General features: G+C 44.2%; 1 protein-coding gene across 1 annotated transcript in view; it reads right to left on the bottom strand.

The window, feature by feature from the left end:
• The window catches only part of LOC138970205 (uncharacterized), a 23430-nt gene extending 5111 nt beyond the window's left edge, over positions 1 to 18319 (bottom strand). The window contains exons 1-9 of the mRNA XM_070342699.1: positions 18277 to 18319; positions 11333 to 13195; positions 8508 to 10886; positions 7635 to 7956; positions 6961 to 7117; positions 6089 to 6249; positions 5522 to 5676; positions 4134 to 4214; positions 150 to 261 (exon numbers count right to left, since the gene is read on the bottom strand). Coding sequence (XP_070198800.1) covers positions 150 to 261; positions 4134 to 4214; positions 5522 to 5676; positions 6089 to 6249; positions 6961 to 7117; positions 7635 to 7956; positions 8508 to 10886; positions 11333 to 13122 — 5157 coding nt within the window. The 5' untranslated portion in view covers positions 13123 to 13195; positions 18277 to 18319. The remainder of the gene's footprint in view (positions 1 to 149; positions 262 to 4133; positions 4215 to 5521; positions 5677 to 6088; positions 6250 to 6960; positions 7118 to 7634; positions 7957 to 8507; positions 10887 to 11332; positions 13196 to 18276) is intronic.
• Positions 18320 to 18465: the final 146 nt, after the last annotated feature.

Genomic DNA, 18465 nt, shown 5'->3' on the forward strand with positions numbered 1-18465 from the left:
CATGAGTGTATGTGGGAGTTTCAACCCATGAATGCAGCAGAAGATGAAGAAAAAAAAAAAAGAAGAAGACGAAGAAGAAGCTACTGCCCTGTCTCCTACTCCGACACCCCCCCCCTCCCCTCCTCTCCCCATACATCCTATTTACCTACCTTGTAACACTGGCCCATGTTGAGCGTCAGCAAAAAGGTACAGTGCTCTGCCAGGTGACGGAAACTGATGGGGGTCAGACTGAAGCAACCAAACAGCTCCAGTACCCTCAGGCTGAAACAATAACGATCGTAAAGATGAATGCAGACTACAAACACTCTAAAAATGTTCACAACCAAAAAGCGAACAACAAAAATAAAAAGCAATATGATTATTAACATGAATACGATTAATCATTCTTTACCATCTTGCAATAGCCAACCTTTCTTGTTTTTTGTTTGTTTTGTTCTTGGTAAACAGTAAGGACATTGAAAAAGTAAGGGGTTTTGTTTTTGTTTGTTTACTGGACAGACAAAGGAAAACAAAATAAACTCGGAGGCAAAAGAAACGCAAATAAAGGATGCGTTAATTAAACCTGTATGGACTTGAAATAAAAAGAAAATCATGATACAGTGGAACCCCTCTCTAGCGACCTTGAAAATGTTGACAAAAATCGGTCCTTATGGAGGGGGGTCCTTACAGAGGGAGGGGGCGCCCGGGGCCACAAAGAAAGTCACCTCAGATTTTCTTAAAAAAAGAAAACAGAGAAGTTTGAGTTGCTGACGACCGTTTCCTCAAGCAAACTGCTTCGATTTCATGTTTGACATTGTCGATGGTGTCCACCAGTTCTGGTGCATGTTTCAATGCAAAAAGAGTTAGTTTCTGAGCAAGCATTTCTTTACAGCAGTCCCTGCAATGATGAAGGCCCTCCGAGAAAGAGAGTGAAAAATCGGCCACCGTTCTCAGCATCGCGTATCTGTGTGTAACCTCTTTCATTGACAAGATACTCTGTTTCCCTGCAGCCTTGACCAGTGAGTCGGTTACCTAATCTGTGAACCCTTCAGTTGTGTTGCTTTGTCAAAAGTAAGACACAGTCAACTAGTTTTGCTCTGAGTGAACAGTGCAGCTGGCCTCAATTAGCCGGTGACACCTCTCTGGCCACAGCACCAAACAGTACATGGCTGGGGGGAGAGAGAGAGAGAGAGAGAGAGGGGGGGGGGGGTAGCTGGCTAAACTCAGTGGGATGTCCGTGTCACTGAAGTCAGCAGGAAGAGCATTGGAGAGAAATAGAGAGGTGTACTCTTCCAAACAATTTCCAAGGATCAGTTGTCAGGGCTTAGGGTAGTCAGTGAGGGAGAGTGAGAGCGGTTTGTGTACAGTCCGACTGAAGAGTGAAAAGTCACTGCCACAAGATCGGCATGCAGTCAATAAAGCCAGACAAGAAGAATGATTATGACATGCGGCTCTATCTGCTGGTTTTTTATTCAAACTGGTTTTCAACGCTTATTCTCACAAAGCATCTGCACACCTGATGTCAGTGCATGGTGAGTGCGTTCACTGCCTTGTCACCACTTCCCCCCCTTTTTCAGAATGTTTTCTTGGAGTTGGATAATTCTTTGAATTTGCGATTTTCCAACATCAAGACTTTTTGCGATGGCAGTTTCTCCCTTTTTGTGTCTGTTCACAACATTCACTCGATTTTCGAGAGTTAAATATTTTCTTTTCTTTGTAGACGCCATGTCGATCTCCACTGCTCTTCTGTCCAAAGACTGTCTGTTCTGACTGAATTGAACGGTGTGTGTGTTGGTCACGTGAGTTTGTTTTCTCGATGATTGGTTTGTGATGTTTACTCAGCCCACCCAACCATCACACCTCTCAGCGGTTAATTAGTGCCTTTGTTTGTCAGTGATGCGTTACGCTGACTGAGTCTTGGCTTTGTCTGACAAAGTCGTTACACAAGCTGTTAGGTCGGTCCTTAGACATTAGAGCGGGGTGGTCGCTACACTGGTGACAACTATATAAGGAAACACATCGGTTAAAAAAAAAAGGGTCGTTGTGGCGGGGTAGTCCTTAGAGAGGGGGGTCGTTGTGAGGGGTTCCACTGTACTAGTATGTTCTGCACGTGTTGTTTTAGCGGTCTTATCTTGTCAGAACCGTGTTTGCCGTTATCTGGGTCACACGCGAGGTCTTGTTGACGGGGATCCCAAACCGTCATGGGGACAACTTTCAGCACGTGCAAAATGTGGAAAAGCAGCTTTTCGTGTTCAGAGTATTCAGGCAAGCTGTACCGTACTCACAAAACTGTTACAACATTCATTTCTGCGACACAGGCGCGATGCCGAGACTATCACTAGATCAGCGCCAACAGGCGATCGGGAGACTTGATGCCGGACAATCAGTTCAGCAAGTTGCTAGGGCATTTGGAGTAAATGTCACCACGGTTTATCGCCTGCAGCAACGTTTTCATGCCACTAACAGTACCTGCGACTTACCAGGACGTGGCAGACCCCGGGTAACAACAGCCTGACAAGATCGCCATCTTGTCCATCAACACCAGCGAGATGCATTCGAAACTGCCGCCAACACAGCCCGTAACACATTCGGGGTGCACGGACAACCCGTCAGTGCCAGAATTGTACGCCGACGGCTTGGTGGGCAGAACCTGGTAAATCGGCGTCCTGCTCGACGTCCTGTCTTGACAGCTCAGCATCGCCTGGATCGTCTGGCCTGGGCCCAGCAGCATGCCCACTGGCGCCATCGGGACTGGTGGAGGGTTCTTTTTTCGGACGAGAAGCGCTTTTGCCTGGAACCTGGCGATGGGCGTGTCCGGATCTGGCGAAGACCTGGACAGCGGTTTGCTAACAATAACATCCTGCAACATGATCTATGGGGAGGTGCCAGCGTCATGATATGGGGCGCCATTGGTGTCAATCAGTGAGTGGGGCCTGTTGTCTTTCAGAACGTCGGCCAAGGTCGTGGGAATGGTGTCAATGCAGACCGCTATATCAATCAAGTCCTGCGTCCCTATGTGGTTCCATTAGTCCAGAGGCACCGGAACTGCCTGTTCCAGCAAGACAATGCCCGTCCCCATACTGCACGTTCTACCCAGAACTTCCTGCGTCACAACAGCGTAAACCTTCTGCCTCATCCTGCTCGATTCCCGATCTCAACCCAATCGAACACTTTTGGGACATCATGCAAAGAAGGATTAATGCCCTTGCCCGGAGACCCCGCACAGCAGCAGAACCGCGTGCTGCCGTGACCCAGGTGTGGGCTCAGGTCCCTCAGCAGAAAATTAATCACCTCGTCCTCTCCATGTACTGGAGGTGCGCCACAGTCATCAACGCCCAGGGAGGAGCAACACGCTATTGACTTTCAACAGTCTTCAAACAGTGTTCAGTGGAACATGGCACGTCATGCTCTCATCCCAATACACTTTTCCGTCTGGTTTTTGTATTGGTCAATTCGTTTCCTTGTTATTGTTAACCCGAAATAATTAATTCGACATTAAAATTCATGTGTAACCCATCTTCATTGCAGCATTTGCGTTTCTTTTGCCTCTGAGTTTACAAATTAAGGAATGAAGGGAATACATCACAGAAATAATGGTATACAAAAACAAATATGGACAGAATGCTAAACAAACAGTCAGACAGATGGGCACAAGCGGATGAGACGAAAAACCGAGGTCCCTTCGTGTACACTACATTGGGGTGTGCACGTTAAAGATCCCACGATTGACAAAAGGGTCTTTCCTGGCAAAATTGTATAGGCATAGATAAAAAATGTCCACCAAAATACCCGTGTGACTTGGAATAATAGGCCGTGAAAAGTAGGATATGCGCCGAAATGGCTGCGATCTGCTGGCCGATGTGAATGCGTGATGTATTGTGTAAAAAAATTCCATCTCACACGGCATAAATAAATCCCTGCGCCTTGAATATGTGCGCGATATAAATTGCATAAAATAAAAAAATTAAAATAAAAACAAAAATCCCTGCGCTTAGAACTGTACCCACGGAATACGCGCGATATAAGCCTCATATTGATTGATTGAAGCAATCACATACAGACAGAGAGACAGACAGACCAATGGATTAACATATTGACAAACAGAGAGACTGAGGGACTGGCAGAAAAAAGCGACAATAGTCATAATTTCATACCTTGCACCATGTTTCTCTACCACAGCTTTCAGGCTTTCATCCGAAATCTGCTGACATCCATTCAAACACAGAGATTCCAGCCTGAAACGAGAAGAGTGAAAGAACACTGAACAATAACCTTCTGAACTGACTAGCAAGTCAAAAAGTGATTATTCTATATGGCAGCCTTCACATCATTGGTAATTTGTAAATATAAAGAGTAACATTTAAAGCAAAAATGTGAAATCAAGACTCAAATTCAAAGAAATCATATCTTTCAGAACCAAAAGACAGCAGAAACGTTCACATAACTATATATAGCTATTCTGATGAACACGTGGGGGAATTCGGGGGCTGTGATTGGATGGTCTCTTCCGACCATCAAAGCATAATGCGGCAGAAGTCGGCCATTTTACTCAATATCCAAAAGCATATAGTCGATAACAAAGACGCATGGTTCCGGTTTCTTCCACGTGTATAAAGTACACGCATACCTCGCCAGGTTTGTTTCTGTGACTAGTCGACAGACGATGCCATTTGCTTTGTGTGTGTTTTTGTTGTTGCTTACTGTACATGACATACATTACGTGTAAAATCCAGTTCTTTAACAGGCAACAAACCTTGCAAATTTCCAGAAGCTGCAATCTGAAGCGACCTATCTCTGATTCTAGCAGACGATCTCTCCAATGTTTAACACAAAATCAGCAAACTCTCCTGTCACATAGAACGTCCATTGTATAGTGCAATGTTGAAATGAAGTTACCGGTCTGAAACATTTAGTCGTTTCTTCTGAGACAATCCTTGTTCTCTTATCATCTACAGATTTACCGCAGTCTTCACCACGCGAATTCCCAACAGAAGTCAGACTTTCGAACATACAATATACGTAGGCAAGCATGATACGTCATGACGTCATATGATTTCCTAGCATATTGACGTAATGCTAAACATCCGGTTATCTCGAGTTTTCTCCGTAATACATGTCCGTGGGTTTTTCAATGTTCGGTTATTTCCGTGGCTTCATGCGGAAAGGGAACCGTCGTCTGCAATCAGCGACATGGACCATTCTGGTACTTGTTGCTGACAAAAACATGATTTTAACACAGAATTTAATGTCAGAATAGCTATATAAACGCTATTGTGTTTTCATCGTAGCAATAGGGTCCGATATTTAGACTCGAACAAGTATAATGCGACTCGTCTTCGACTCGTCGGCATTATACTTGTCTCGTCTAAATATCGGGCCCTACTGCTACGCTGAAAACACAATAGCTGGTAATATTACTCCTCTCCGTCTCTGTTTGCTGACACATATCCATGCCTGCAGCTGACAGTGACAATATTTCTGCTCACTACATAAGTCAGTTTTTACAAAGGATAAAAAATCTGGCCAGCAAACTCGTTCTTACCTATGACAGCAGCCAGCCAGGGCAGTCAGACCGACGTCAGTGACATGACACCAGCTGGCGTCAACATGCGTCAGGTGACGACAGTGAGTGGAAGCGTGTAACAAAATTTCATCACCTATCAGCTTCCCTTTGCTGCATCGACTGAAGTTCAGCTCCTTTTGATAAAAACACAAGTTTATTTACTCAACCTTTTCAGTTTTTTGTCATTTTTATTCTCCAGATTTTTTCTTCAAAACCTCTGTAAATAAACCTCCATTGTAAGACTCCCTAGCTCCATATGAAGAGTTGATTTTCTCAGATTTTTGGGGTTGATATTCTCAGATTTGTGGAGTTCTTAAAAGGGAGGTTCCAGTGTACCCCAAAGCATACTGCAGCGTTGTCTGCAAAGACCAGTTTACTCCTCTATAGACCCCACCCCCACCCCTTCCCTACTTCAACACTCTCTGGAACACAGAACTTATTCGCTGCGAGACAAAAACAAAGTCCCAAACTAAAAAGCACAATGACAAGCACCAAATACATTTTGTTAAAACAATCATGACACATTTAAAACAGGAAGAATTTTACCTCCACTTTGGGAGCTATCTCCTTGAAAAAATCTCGCAGAGTGTTCTCCGAAACGTTGTCTCCATGGCACTGAATCATTGCCATGGAAACAGGATGGCGTTTTGCTATCTCTGAGAGCCATTCGTTACTCATGGGTTTCTTCCTCACTGTCACACGTTTCCCTGTAAGGAAAGAACAAGAAATTAGAGAAAGGTTCATCAAAATCAGTGATTGTATGTAACAACATTTATTTTCAGAAAAAAAAGGTGACTGACTGACAGTTCTTCATTTTATGAGAATAAGAGGTTGAATGCAATAAGCCATGTCTTGTATATATAAACAAACTAGACATCATAAATACATAGAACAAACAAATATGAATGAAGAATACACAGAATGAACAACTGCAGACTGAAGAGAAAGAGAAAGAGTAAAAGAAGTGGAATGAAGGAAGGACAGAGTGGAAGGGGACTGGGCGGGGTGGGATGTGTGTACGTGTGTTTGTCTGTGTGTATCAGAGAGAGAGAGAGAGAGAGAGAGAGAGAGAGAGAGAGAGAGAGAGAGAGAGAGAGAGAGAGAGAGAGAGAGAGAGAGAGAGAGAGAAAGCCACAGACAGAGAGAGAGAGAGAGGGAGAGAGAAAGAGAGCCACAGAGAGAGAGAGAGAGAGAGAGAGAGAGAGAGAGAGAGAGAGAGAGAGAGAGAGAGAGAGAGAGAGAGAGAGAGAGAGAGAGAGAGAGAGCGAGACAAAGAGAGAGAGAGAGAAAAAGTTGCCTTTCTCAAACAGCAAACAGTTGGAGTAACACTAATCTGACAAGTAATTAAGCAAACACACTCACAAACACACACCACTAAGTCAACAGTCAGACTCTCTTCAACCAGTGTATAAACTCACACAAGTTGGGGTCAAGGGCAATGCAGTGCAGCTGTTTGCAGCTCAAGGTCACATGGAAGAGGTCAAGCTGAGGCAGAAAGCTGAAGACATGCAGCCACAGCTCATCAGGCAGAAACAACCACTTGGAGTCCTGACCTTCCAGTTCATCTCGGGGGGTCTGGTACGATCAAAGGATAAACAAACTCTCATGGCGTCTCATAAAGAAAAAAGTTATAATAAAAAAAATACACTTGTACAATTTTATCTGTTTGAACTCAGCTCAGATTTAAACTCTTCCTCCACTTCCTAAACTGTACAGTTGAAGAAAGAAACCTGTTCTTGGCTTGGTGGTTGTTTGGCTGATGGCTCAAATCTGATCCACATCTGATTTTTGTGCAACAATAACCAGACAAATCAACTCACATCCAAGAAATCCAAATGGCAAACAATTTTATCCCTGTCTCTTTTCACCATCACAACACTTGTTCTGCAATAAGAAGCCACTGCTGGAGAGAGATTCCAAATGACATCACTAGTTCATTAACTGTGTTTTCTGTGCACTATGGATTGTGATTTGAATTTTTTTTTAAACAGCAAAACAAAAGCACATCAGAACAGACAGACCACACAGGAAAGAAACCATAGAAAGCTACAGAAAAAAAACAACAACGAAACAACAAAAAACAAATTCTTACAACTTCAAAACATCGGTCGTAAATTTTCAGAGCCGTGCTGGGCCCCGCAGGGATCAGAGGAAGTGTGTTTTCCTGGACGGTCAAGCGGTGAATGGGGCGACCCTCGATGTCTGTGTTGGGAGAACGTGGTGACTCCATGTTGCCATTGCTGTTACTTTCTGAGCCTCCCTGTCTTTGCTGTGGAACTTGGACATGGTCTCCTGCAGCGGCAGACCTGGCTGGCTCAATTTGCTGGCGTGACTGAGGTGGGACAAAATGCCCTGCGCTGTACGGTCGTCCGCCGCGACCACCACTGCTGGGACGGCCTCTGTTTGCCCCTCGCCTGTAATGGGCAGGATTTGAGTTTTACAAATATTACTTTCAATGAAGATATACTTTCTGTTTTTAAAGAAGAAAATGAAAGGTCTTTGAAAACGCTCCTCGTAAAAGGTCTTTGAAAACGTACCTCGTTTATCTTAAATAAAAGGTCTTTGAACACCCACCTCGTTTATCTTGAAGATGTTTTGAAGAAAATAAAATTAAAAGGTCTTTGAAAACGCACCTCGAAAAAGGTCTTTGAAAAGGCACAGGGCTTGTTTATCTTAAATAAAAGGTCTTTGAATACCCACCTCGTTTATCTTGAAGGTAATGCTTTGCCAATGTTGTAAGACAATACTGTAAGCACGCTTTTTCAGGCTTTAAATTAAAGTTTGACCAGTGTAAGCTTGGGTTTTTGTTTATATGTGGGCACCTCAGACCATGAATTGACATGTCACTTACTGACTTAGTTCAGATCATCCAGGTCTGCTGGAAGTGTTACTGTTCGTAAGAAAGAACGCCATCATCACGGAAACAACCACAGAATTACTGCTCTACCAAACACTTTCCCCTTACCTGTGACTAAGGTCAGCACTGGCTGGGCGTGGCCTCTGGCTGGGAGGCATTTCTTGCCGGTTCAGGTCCGCCAAGTTGTCTGTGCTTTGGCTGGCTTGAACGATCGCAGCAGATTGTCGAACAGCTCCTCCACGCTGTTGAAAGTTACAGGACGATCGTGTGCGAAGCTCTCGAGGGTTGTAAGAAGACCACGCAGTGCTGGAACGCATCCAGCGTCGGTTTGGAGGCGGGGCGTCAATGGAAGCGCGCACTTTGCTGGTTGGACTAGGCCGGCCTTGAGGTACTGTTGGACGAGCTTGGTTTATCCGCTTCTTTTGTTGCTGAGGAGGGGAAGCTTTCGGTGTGTCCGCTTCTACCAGCTGCTGAAGAAACTGGAAATTACTGTTGGCCCTTTCTTCATTCCGGTTATGTGACGGGCTTAAAGTATGATTTTGTGGCGGTGGGTTTGAAACATTGTTTGTGCCTTTCCCCGCGATCAAGCCAGCTGTCATTACTTTCATTTCTTTGTCATAGTTAACTGGCGCCAAGTCTTCCAAAGTAGTGCTAGCATCAGAGACTGGACCCTGGGTGAGGCTTGGACCTCCTTGCAAAGAGTCCGTCTGTTCCGAAGAGTCATCTTCATCACTGGTGTTAACGAGGTTCAATTTTGGCACAAGGTTGGCTCCTGATCTAGAGCTTCTACACAGCCTGGCTTCTTCCATCCCAAATATCTCCACGTCAATGGCTTCATGTCCCTTCTTCACAGCTTTCTTCTTCTTCTTGGGAGTGTCCGACTTCTTGGCAGGCGGAGCACTTTTCAAAGCTGCCGACTTTGACGTTGCACTCTTCACTCTAGTTACATGACCTGACGCAGCAGGCATGGACACAGTGTTGTGCTTGCCAGGGGTTGTACGCGTCCCTGCCCCACTTTCCTGCACAGAGCTCTCTTTGTAAGGCTCACCGACACGGCTGAACTCTGGAGTTGTATCGTCAGATTTCTTCTCGAGGTAGTTCTTGATGAAACCTCGGATGATGGGGTCATTGATGACCTCGCAGATGTCGCTGATCTCCTTGTTGCTTCGCCGAGGACCGTTATCCGGAACCAACTGAGCATGCAGCTGGGGCTTTCTGGTGTCTTCCCCGCTCGACGGTCGACCACTGTCCTTGTTTTCTGTCACCTCCAGATTACTCTGGGACAGGTCTGCGACATCTTCTGATGACACTTCTCGGCTCATTTTGCGTCTTGCTGGGGAACTGTTTTCTGAGGCTCCTCGACCTGATTCGGGAGACTCTTTTAAGCCCAAAACATCCTCCACTACAAACTCTTTCGAGAACAAATTTCTGGTAGTGTCATCAACGTTATCCATGACATGCTCTTCAGAGAAGAAACTTCTGAAGGTATCCCTTGAATCTTCAACATCCTCCACTGAAAGCTCTTTCAATACATAATCCGGCTGGTGCTTCTTTGTACCAGTTAAGTCCCTCACTGGAGTCTCTTTAGAAGATGAGGCCCTCTGGTGTTTCTTCATGGCACCATCCTTCACTGAACGTTCTTTTGAGGATAAATCCTTATACGGCTGTTTGGTCGGAACATCCTCATAGATGATCTCCACTTTCTCTTCGTACTCAAGCAAAGGCTCGTCCGTCGGTTCACCGTCGTAATGCTGAACTGATATGGGGATCCTCTCACCATCACCCGAACGAGTGCGAGAGTGAGATTTCTTGTGCCTGGAAGAAGAGTCGGCATTTCCACTTTTCTTCTCCTTGCTCTTTTTCTTCAAGTCTTTCATGGGGATTGGGTCTACGCCAATAAGAACTCCCCCACACTGCAGGCACCACGTCATGTATTCCTTGTTCACTGCCTGGCACTCCGGGCAGACTCGAACCTTGTTCCGTATAGCGTCAAGGGCCTCCTCGTCGGCAATCAAATTCTCCGTACGCTGCTTCAGGTTGTTCAGGAACTGCGGATCGACGCCCAGCTGCTCCATTCTCTCTGTGATGCCACCGGCAACAATGCTAGTTCCCGTGGCTATGCTAGTACGCGTCACTGTTGTCATGTCATCATCGTCGTCCATATCCGCAGAGTTTCTGTACGAGGAGTCATAGGACTGTTGAACATCTGCGCTCTGCCGATTGCTCTCTTGGTATCTATGTTGCTGTGGAGGGTGGCTGGAGGGAGGGGGCTGGTTGGGTGGAGGGTGGTGGTGTAAGGGAGGGTGGTGGTGGGAAGGAGGGGGGTGGTGGGTAGGAGGGGGCTGGTGGACATTGTACGAGGGTGGGGGGTAGTTGGGGGGCGGGGACATTCCTAGGGAGGCAAAGTATCGTTCAATGGACGTGGCAGAGAATTCACTGCCTGGAGCGTGAACGTTGTTGTGGGCCTGGTTTTCTTGAACATGACGCCTGAAAGCAATAAGAACACCCGTTAGGAATTCATGGCCAAACAACTGTGGGCAATCCACATGACAGAAGCTGTGTGTTTGTGTGTGTGTGTGTGTGTGTGTGTGTGTGTGTGTATGTGTATGTGTGTGTGTGTGTGTGTGTGTGTGTGCGTGCGTGCGTGTGTGTGTGTGTGTGTGTGTGTGTGTCCTGACATGCCAAAAATGTTTCTTCACTCTCATAGACATTTGTGATTCCAGTAGCCTTCTTATTCGATGTCTTACTCTTGTTTTTTTTACTCTGACTTCTATCAAAACAAATACAGCCATTAACATCATATGCTCTCATTCCATAATTCACTTGAATATTCCACTCTATAATTGAAGTTGGACTTGCATACATAAACACCACACAAAATACATGATTTAAATGAACATTTTGTTTGGGCAACTTAAAAGTACTTGACTCACCTTTGCTCATGGTGGTGCCGTACAGCTTCAGCATGCTCAGCAGGTGGGTGAGGAGTGGCAACAAACTGTCCAGGTGCGTACTGCCAAGACATGCCTGCTGGGTTGTAGGCAGGTGTGCCCGGAGCGTGAGGCATGTTTTGCGACAGGGGGTGACCATGATGGTGGTAGGGGTAGGAGTCTGGGGACTGGGGTGGGGTTCCGGGAGGCACGCCCATGTAAATGTTCTGCTGTCTGGGGTACGCAAACTGCCCCCCTCCTCCTCCTCCTCCTGCCATGTTCATCATGGGCACACCGCACTGGGGGTAGAAATACGCTCCACTGCTGGTTGGACTTGCTGCGTACACAGGCTGAGGTGGTGGTTGTGTGTGGACAGGGATGCCTGAGACGTTCACTGGCATGAAGTGTGGCTGCTGGTACATGGGGACACCATGGGGGGTGGACGGTGACATACTTCCCACCATCTGCCTGGGTGTGACTGTATTCCAGAAAGCTGTACTTGGGTCCTGGTAACTGGAACTCACTGAGCTGATTGAGCTTTTCCGCACGTCATTGCTTCCACCGTTTCCTGGCCCATAGGCTTGGCGGTATATCTCATCAGCCGAAAAAGTCACATTGTGAGGGACAACCACCTGTTCGTAATTTCTGGCACTATTGCTTTCCCTGACTTCTTTCGTCCTTGCGATATCTTGCAAGGTTTTCGAAACCATCTGTGGTGAGCTGCTTCTCAGTCGTCGCCTAGGGGAAGGCCCACGGTTGCTAGTCCCTGCAGGTTGTGGGCAGGGTGGATTAAGGGGAGGGGTGGGGGTATTCCTCCTGGCTGGTCCATCGATTCTGCTTGACCTTTCTGAAGAGCTTCCACTTTTCCACTGCAGTGGAGAAGGGGACTCCTCCACCAGTTTGTGTAACTGGTTCAGCTCCCGTTCTGATTTCTCCACAAACTCTCTGTATTTCCTCTCCCCAAGCAGATTTCTCATGTCCTCTGCTTTGGCGCCCAGTAGCAAGCTCTCTGAGGAAACAGAACGCTGTCTGGGCGCTTTTTTCCTGTCAGCAAAGTCAAAAACATTGCTTTTGGTCTCGCTCTCAGGTCGATGCGTGGACAGGCCTAAGTTGTCAAAATCAGCATTGCTTTTGAAAACCGAAACCGAATCAATGTCAACAGATTCTTTGAGAGACAAGGGAGGGATTTCATTGCCTGAGACCCACTTTCTGTTGCTGAACAAATTCTCTACCTCACTGTCCCCAGAATTCCTCACAACTCGCTGACTTTTTTCAGATGGCCAAATGTTTTCGTTGCTCACCCCCCTGCCTCGGTTGAAACTGGACTCATGATTTTTCGAATACTGAGGGATGTTACTAGAAACAGAAGGCTTAACGCTGACGGCAGGTCGGGTTGGCGTCACAAGAGCCCTTAGATCGCTGTCCGATATGCTTGAAGAACTACTTCTTCTTTTCCCTTTTGACGCATCCACACTGCCAGTTGGTTGGGAATCCAGTGAGATCTTGGTGTAGCTGACACTTTGGTTATTCTTCCTTTTGCCGACTTCCTCTTTTTCAGTGTTCACTGACATGCGAAATTCAGAAGTCTTCACAATAGGTTTTTGCTTGCCTTCTTTCTGTGAATTTGTTCCCTTACTGTCAGCTTGAAAATTGCTGGCTCTGTCCGAATTCGTTGTAGCTTGGCCCGTTCCAGTCTGTGGACCCTGAAAGTAAGCCAGTCGCTTCAGGCGCATTTCTTCCAAGTTTCGCGTTGAGTTTGCATCTTTTTCTGCTTGAGTTTCTTCTTCTTCCATGTTTGTAAACTTCAGCAGTGATCAACTCATCGAAAGCGGATCTCCTCTCAGCATCAGTTGACCTGTGCCGCAGCTGAAACAAAAAGGTTGTGGCCTTTTATTGAAGTTCCACTTGCAGTGTATCTATATATATATACGACTTGTGTCTGTCTGTCTGTCTGTCTGTCTGTCTGTGTGTGTGTGTGTGTGTGTGTGTGTGTGTGTGTGTGTGTGTGTGTGTGTGTGTGTGTGTGTGTGTGTGTGTGTGTGTGTGTGTGTGTCCGCGATGCACGGCCAAAGTTCTCGGTGGATCTTTTTCAAATTTGGAGACCGTATTCAGCTACACCCCGGACACAACCTCATCGATGAGATATTTCAACACGTGCTCTCAGCGCGCAGCGCTGAACCGATTTTGGTTTTTCTCTGGATCCATTCCCAGTAACTCTTCCTTATCTTCTCCAGTGTTTTCAGCGTTTATCTCCCTTCCTTCGTGTGGCGTCAATCCATATTCCCGTTACTACGTTACTATTTTTAGAATGTCACGATTGCACCCGTAAGTTGTCCTTACTGTAAAAGTGAAAAGGTCGAATCAATTTATAGCCACGCGAAAAATACACTGTCATCTATCTCTATATATTTATAGATATAGATATACATATATATATACGGCTTCTCTGTTTGTGTGTGTGTGTGGGCAACACCTGTGGATTGTAGAGTTCTGTTTGTGATGTGGTCTAGCGGCTTTGGTGTGTCTGTATGTTCAGGCCTTCCTTCGAGAAGCCATAACAGTTATTCTCAATCCCGTTTGAGTGGACTTCGCCTTCAAAGGTGATTGTGGTGTTTTGGCACTCGGTTACATTTGGCGTCGTCGACAGCGATGGGACTCGACATGAAATGTTCAGGCCACTGAATCATTTTCGTGCTGTTCCCATTCCACCTGGGAGGGACCTAAGTTCATTCAAAGGGGGTCGAGTGTGACAGGGAGACTACCGTCGCCCTTCACAGCAGACTCTGCAGAGTTGTTCGCCTTAGAAGTTGTGGGCTTTCCTTGCATGTACCCGTAAGTTGTCCTCACTGTAAAAGTGCAAAGGTCGAATCTATTTATCGAAAAATCCACTGTCATCTATCTCTATATAGATAGATATATACGGCTTCTGTGTCTGTGTCTATGTGTGAGTGTGTGTGTGTGTGGAGGCAACACCTGTGGATTGTAGAGTTCTGTTTGTGATGGGGTCTGGCGACTTTTGTCTGTCTGTATGTTCTGGCATTTGAGAAGCCATAACAGATAATATAGGGCTTAGAAATAAGCTCTAAAATTCTCAATCCCGTTTGACAGGACTTCGCCTTCAAAGGTGATTGTGGTGAACCGCCACGCTCTCTGTCTCGCGATTCACCCCGGCGAAGCCGGGTATTCCTCTAGTATCTATATATATATACGACTAGTGTCTGTGTGTCTGTGTGTCTGTCTGTCTGTGTGTCTGTGCGCGGCCAAGGTTCTCGCTGGATCTGTTTCAAATTTGGTGATCATATTCAGGTACACCCTGGACACAACCTGGTCGATGAGATATTTAAACACGTGCTCTGAGCGCGCAGCGCTGTGCGCGCTGAACCGATTTATTTTTTTTGGGTCTGGACTGGATCCACTACCAGTAACTCTTCCTTATCTTCTCCAGTGTTTTCAGCCGCGATTATCTCCCTTCCTCCGTGTGGCGTCAATCCATATTCCCGTTACTACGTTACTATTTTTAGAAGGTCACTGCACGTTACTATTTTTAGAAGGTCTCCAGTGTTTTGCGCGTTTATCTCCTTTCCTTCGTGCGCCGGCGAAGCCGGCGTACACCCGGCAAAGCCGGGTCCCAGACGCAGCCTGGTATTCGGCTCTACTTCTTCCCGGCGAAGCCGCTACGCGGCGAAGCGGGTAATCATCTAGTTATATATAATTATATACAAACAAATAAGGAAAAAATAACCAAAACAAGCCTTCACGTTTTCACCAATATTTCGGCCTCGTGGCCTTCGTCAGGGTGTTCTATAATTAGCTCGCACGATGTTTACAAATATCCTTTGACGCAATGTCTGTCTATGACGTAATTATACATGACGTAATATTTTTTGCGTGCCGGAATTCCAAGAATGAATAGGACAGGAGTAGTTCTAAACAAGTGGATTGTTGAAGATGATGCAGTGTTGAATACTTGGATGATAACAAGGTGGGTGGGAGATATTGAGTACTTCAAAACGGGTAAAGTAAAGGTGAAAGATCGCATGCACATGCACGTTTAAATATATATGGCCAAGAATCTGTCAAGGAGTCCAAAAAGTGTTACAATTTTTAGACTTTTTTAAACCTCCTTAAATTTACATGAATAAACATCTCGGTATTCCTGTCCTTCAATTCCAGCATTTTATTTTCCAGTCAAGTGTTCGGTTTATCAAATATTTGCAGATAAAGCACAAATGACTGTATGTTACATTTACACCATAACATAATTTCAAGGTGCTGTCATTTTCTTAGGTTCAGCTTTAGGCAACTGTTTCACTATCCAATGGCTTGATGGCTGAATGTAGAGTTGATCTGTACTAAAGCAACACTTGAAAAAAGTTTCTCCTGTCTCAATATAAGCAAAATCATTTATCCGTTAGTTACTTTACACCAAAGCCCAGAATCAAAGTTACAATTCAACATTTACCTATTTACACTGTTTTTAAAACAATGAAATTCTCTATGGAAGTGCAGAAAAGGTTCCAGTAAATTTTCATGTCATTTGTTTTGCAAACCTTAACCTCAATCATCAGGTTATTAATTAATTTGAAAAAAGCACGGTCAGCGGTGTAGAAATTATTATCAAATCACCCTCTTTAAATATTTTTACACTATTTTGGTCTGCAGTTTTTTGAGTTACAAACAAGAAATCATAACAAATCCTTTTCACGATAAAATAGTCAGGTCGGTACTCCACTATGGTACCAAATGTTAATTTTACCCATGATCTGTACGTTACTTTACACCAAACAGCAAGTACAAGGTACTGAATTTACATTTAATGGGCTATGCTCACATCAGTTAAACAGTATTTCTAACTTGTTTGTTCTAAGCTACCTGTCTCAAGTCAAAATAAAGGGTTAAATTAATGGTTGCGCCTTTTTGGTTGTGTGTACATCTTTACACAAAAGGATGGTGTAAAGTAACATACAGAAGGCTCCGAAGATCTGCAGGTCCATTTCAAGGGTAACTTCTCTTTTATTTAGCTCATAAACCCTCAACAGACTGTTATGTGCTGTTTTTAGCATTATTATGTGCTGCATATGGTCTCAGTAAAAAAAACAAGGTGATGTATGTTATATTTACACCAAAATGTCCCAACAGTGGTCCTTCTGAGGTAAATTTTGTCATTCAGTGTGCTTGTTTTCATGTTGAAACAAAGGTTTGGTCTTGCTGGTTGTTCTTAAGCACTCATAAGTTATCTTCTGTCTCTAAAACAAATTCATTGTCATTTTCAAGTATTCTCAGTATGTACGTTACATTTACACCCTTGTCAGATGGCCTCACTTAAGTCTCTCTACAAGCCAACAGGTGCAAGCACTAGGAATCCTGTGACCATAGTTTAACTACCAGGTGTCTGAGGTATAAGAAAACACACACTTTTGTGTATTATGGCATTATTTAAAGACTGTGACAAAACTTGTTTGGGCAAGTAGATACAATTTCATTTACACCAAACGCATATTTTCAACTTGGAAGTACAATTAAATTACATCAAACACAACTTTTTCGCTCAATTTAAAAAAAAAACCAATCATCCTACCTAATGACTTTCCTCTGCAATGATTTTTAAGTAAGTTTGACCAGAAACATTTTTTTAAGATAGTTTCCCTTTTTTCATGATTATTTACACCAAATGTAACGTACTGACCAGCTAAAAAAGAACGTTCAAAATCCAAAACCTATGTTCAGATCAAACTTTCATTAATCTAACATATGTTTCTCCATCCATTTCTGGACCTATTAAAAATTAGATTGAGATGATACCCTTATCAGTAACTTGGTTATTCAATGCCCATGAATGTACCATGCATTTCGCGTAACGCCTTGTGTGCCCAAAAAGGTGCTTTTTTTCTTGAACAAAGTCAATTTTCTCAGCATCCAGACGACTGACAGACATAAATTTGGTATGGATAGAATCTGCATGAGGAATACTTCATAACTGTATTGTTTATATTGTAGTCATTTAAAAACAGAATAAAATACAAAGTAATAAAAGTATCCAGAACAGGATTTTTGCATTTGGACACCTTGACAGATTCCTGACCATATGGGTTATTTTCCAGAGCTGTTTACCATTTTGTAACATGTATGCATTTCAAACCTTTAAAATTAAATGATTATAACGTATAATATTAAATGGCAACTAGAATTTTTTTCTCTTGACATTTTTTAGTAATTAATACTCCAGTTTGATAATGATACAGACATGCAACAAAAATCATAGTACAGTATATATTTTTTTCTTCCATGTGACACTCAAGTAACACCACTCAAGTATGCAAACGACAGATCTCAATATTCAATCATTCTCAAAACCATGTGCATGTTATGATGTACTCATGAGTCATCTTGAGTAGATGCATGCTGAGAATCTTCCGTGCAGCTTAACAAACTAAATGTTGTGAATGTTTGTCTGCCAACACTGTTATAGTAAATATGTTCAGCGTTGGGTGCTAACTGCTATGAAAGTTACTCTGAGCCAGTGTAAGGTTTTCAAAATGACCCTCATTCAGCCACTGCCTACATCTGTGTTTGATTTCGCTATGGGTGATTATATCACACTATTCCTTTAATCGAGGGGTCTGATAGTCTGCTAAAACATACTGGTAGTATTCAGAGAGAATCCTAAATATATGTACGCAAATCAGAGCCCCATTCGAGCATTTGGCAGGGGTCGAAAGTGCTTCAAAGACCTTGCACGCTTGAATCATTCCAGTGTTTTTGCCTCCACATTCCAAGCTTGATACTGATAGCGAGCTAAAACGTGTTCATGAACCACCAGAAACCTTGATCGCGTCCAGACGCATTTCATAAATAACTATAATTGCAAGTGAGTCTTCTGAAATGAGAAAGCTTTGTCCAGCGCGAAACAAGAAAACACATTATTTCACATGAGGGCGTCTACTTACGATCTCCTTCTTGGCATGTTTTGTCCGCCATGTTTGTTTCACCGGTAGCCAGGGATTTGAGCATTCAAATTCAACAATGTTTTTAAGATGACCAATACTGAAGTCATCATTCAGAAATAAAAGACCATAAAACATATATGAATTTGAAGTAACTTAGTCTAGGAGCAAAATGATAATTAAATCTCGAAT

The sequence above is a fragment of the Littorina saxatilis genome, linkage group LG7 (genome assembly GCF_037325665.1).
Source record: "Littorina saxatilis isolate snail1 linkage group LG7, US_GU_Lsax_2.0, whole genome shotgun sequence".
NCBI classification, from domain to species: domain Eukaryota; kingdom Metazoa; phylum Mollusca; class Gastropoda; order Littorinimorpha; family Littorinidae; genus Littorina; species Littorina saxatilis.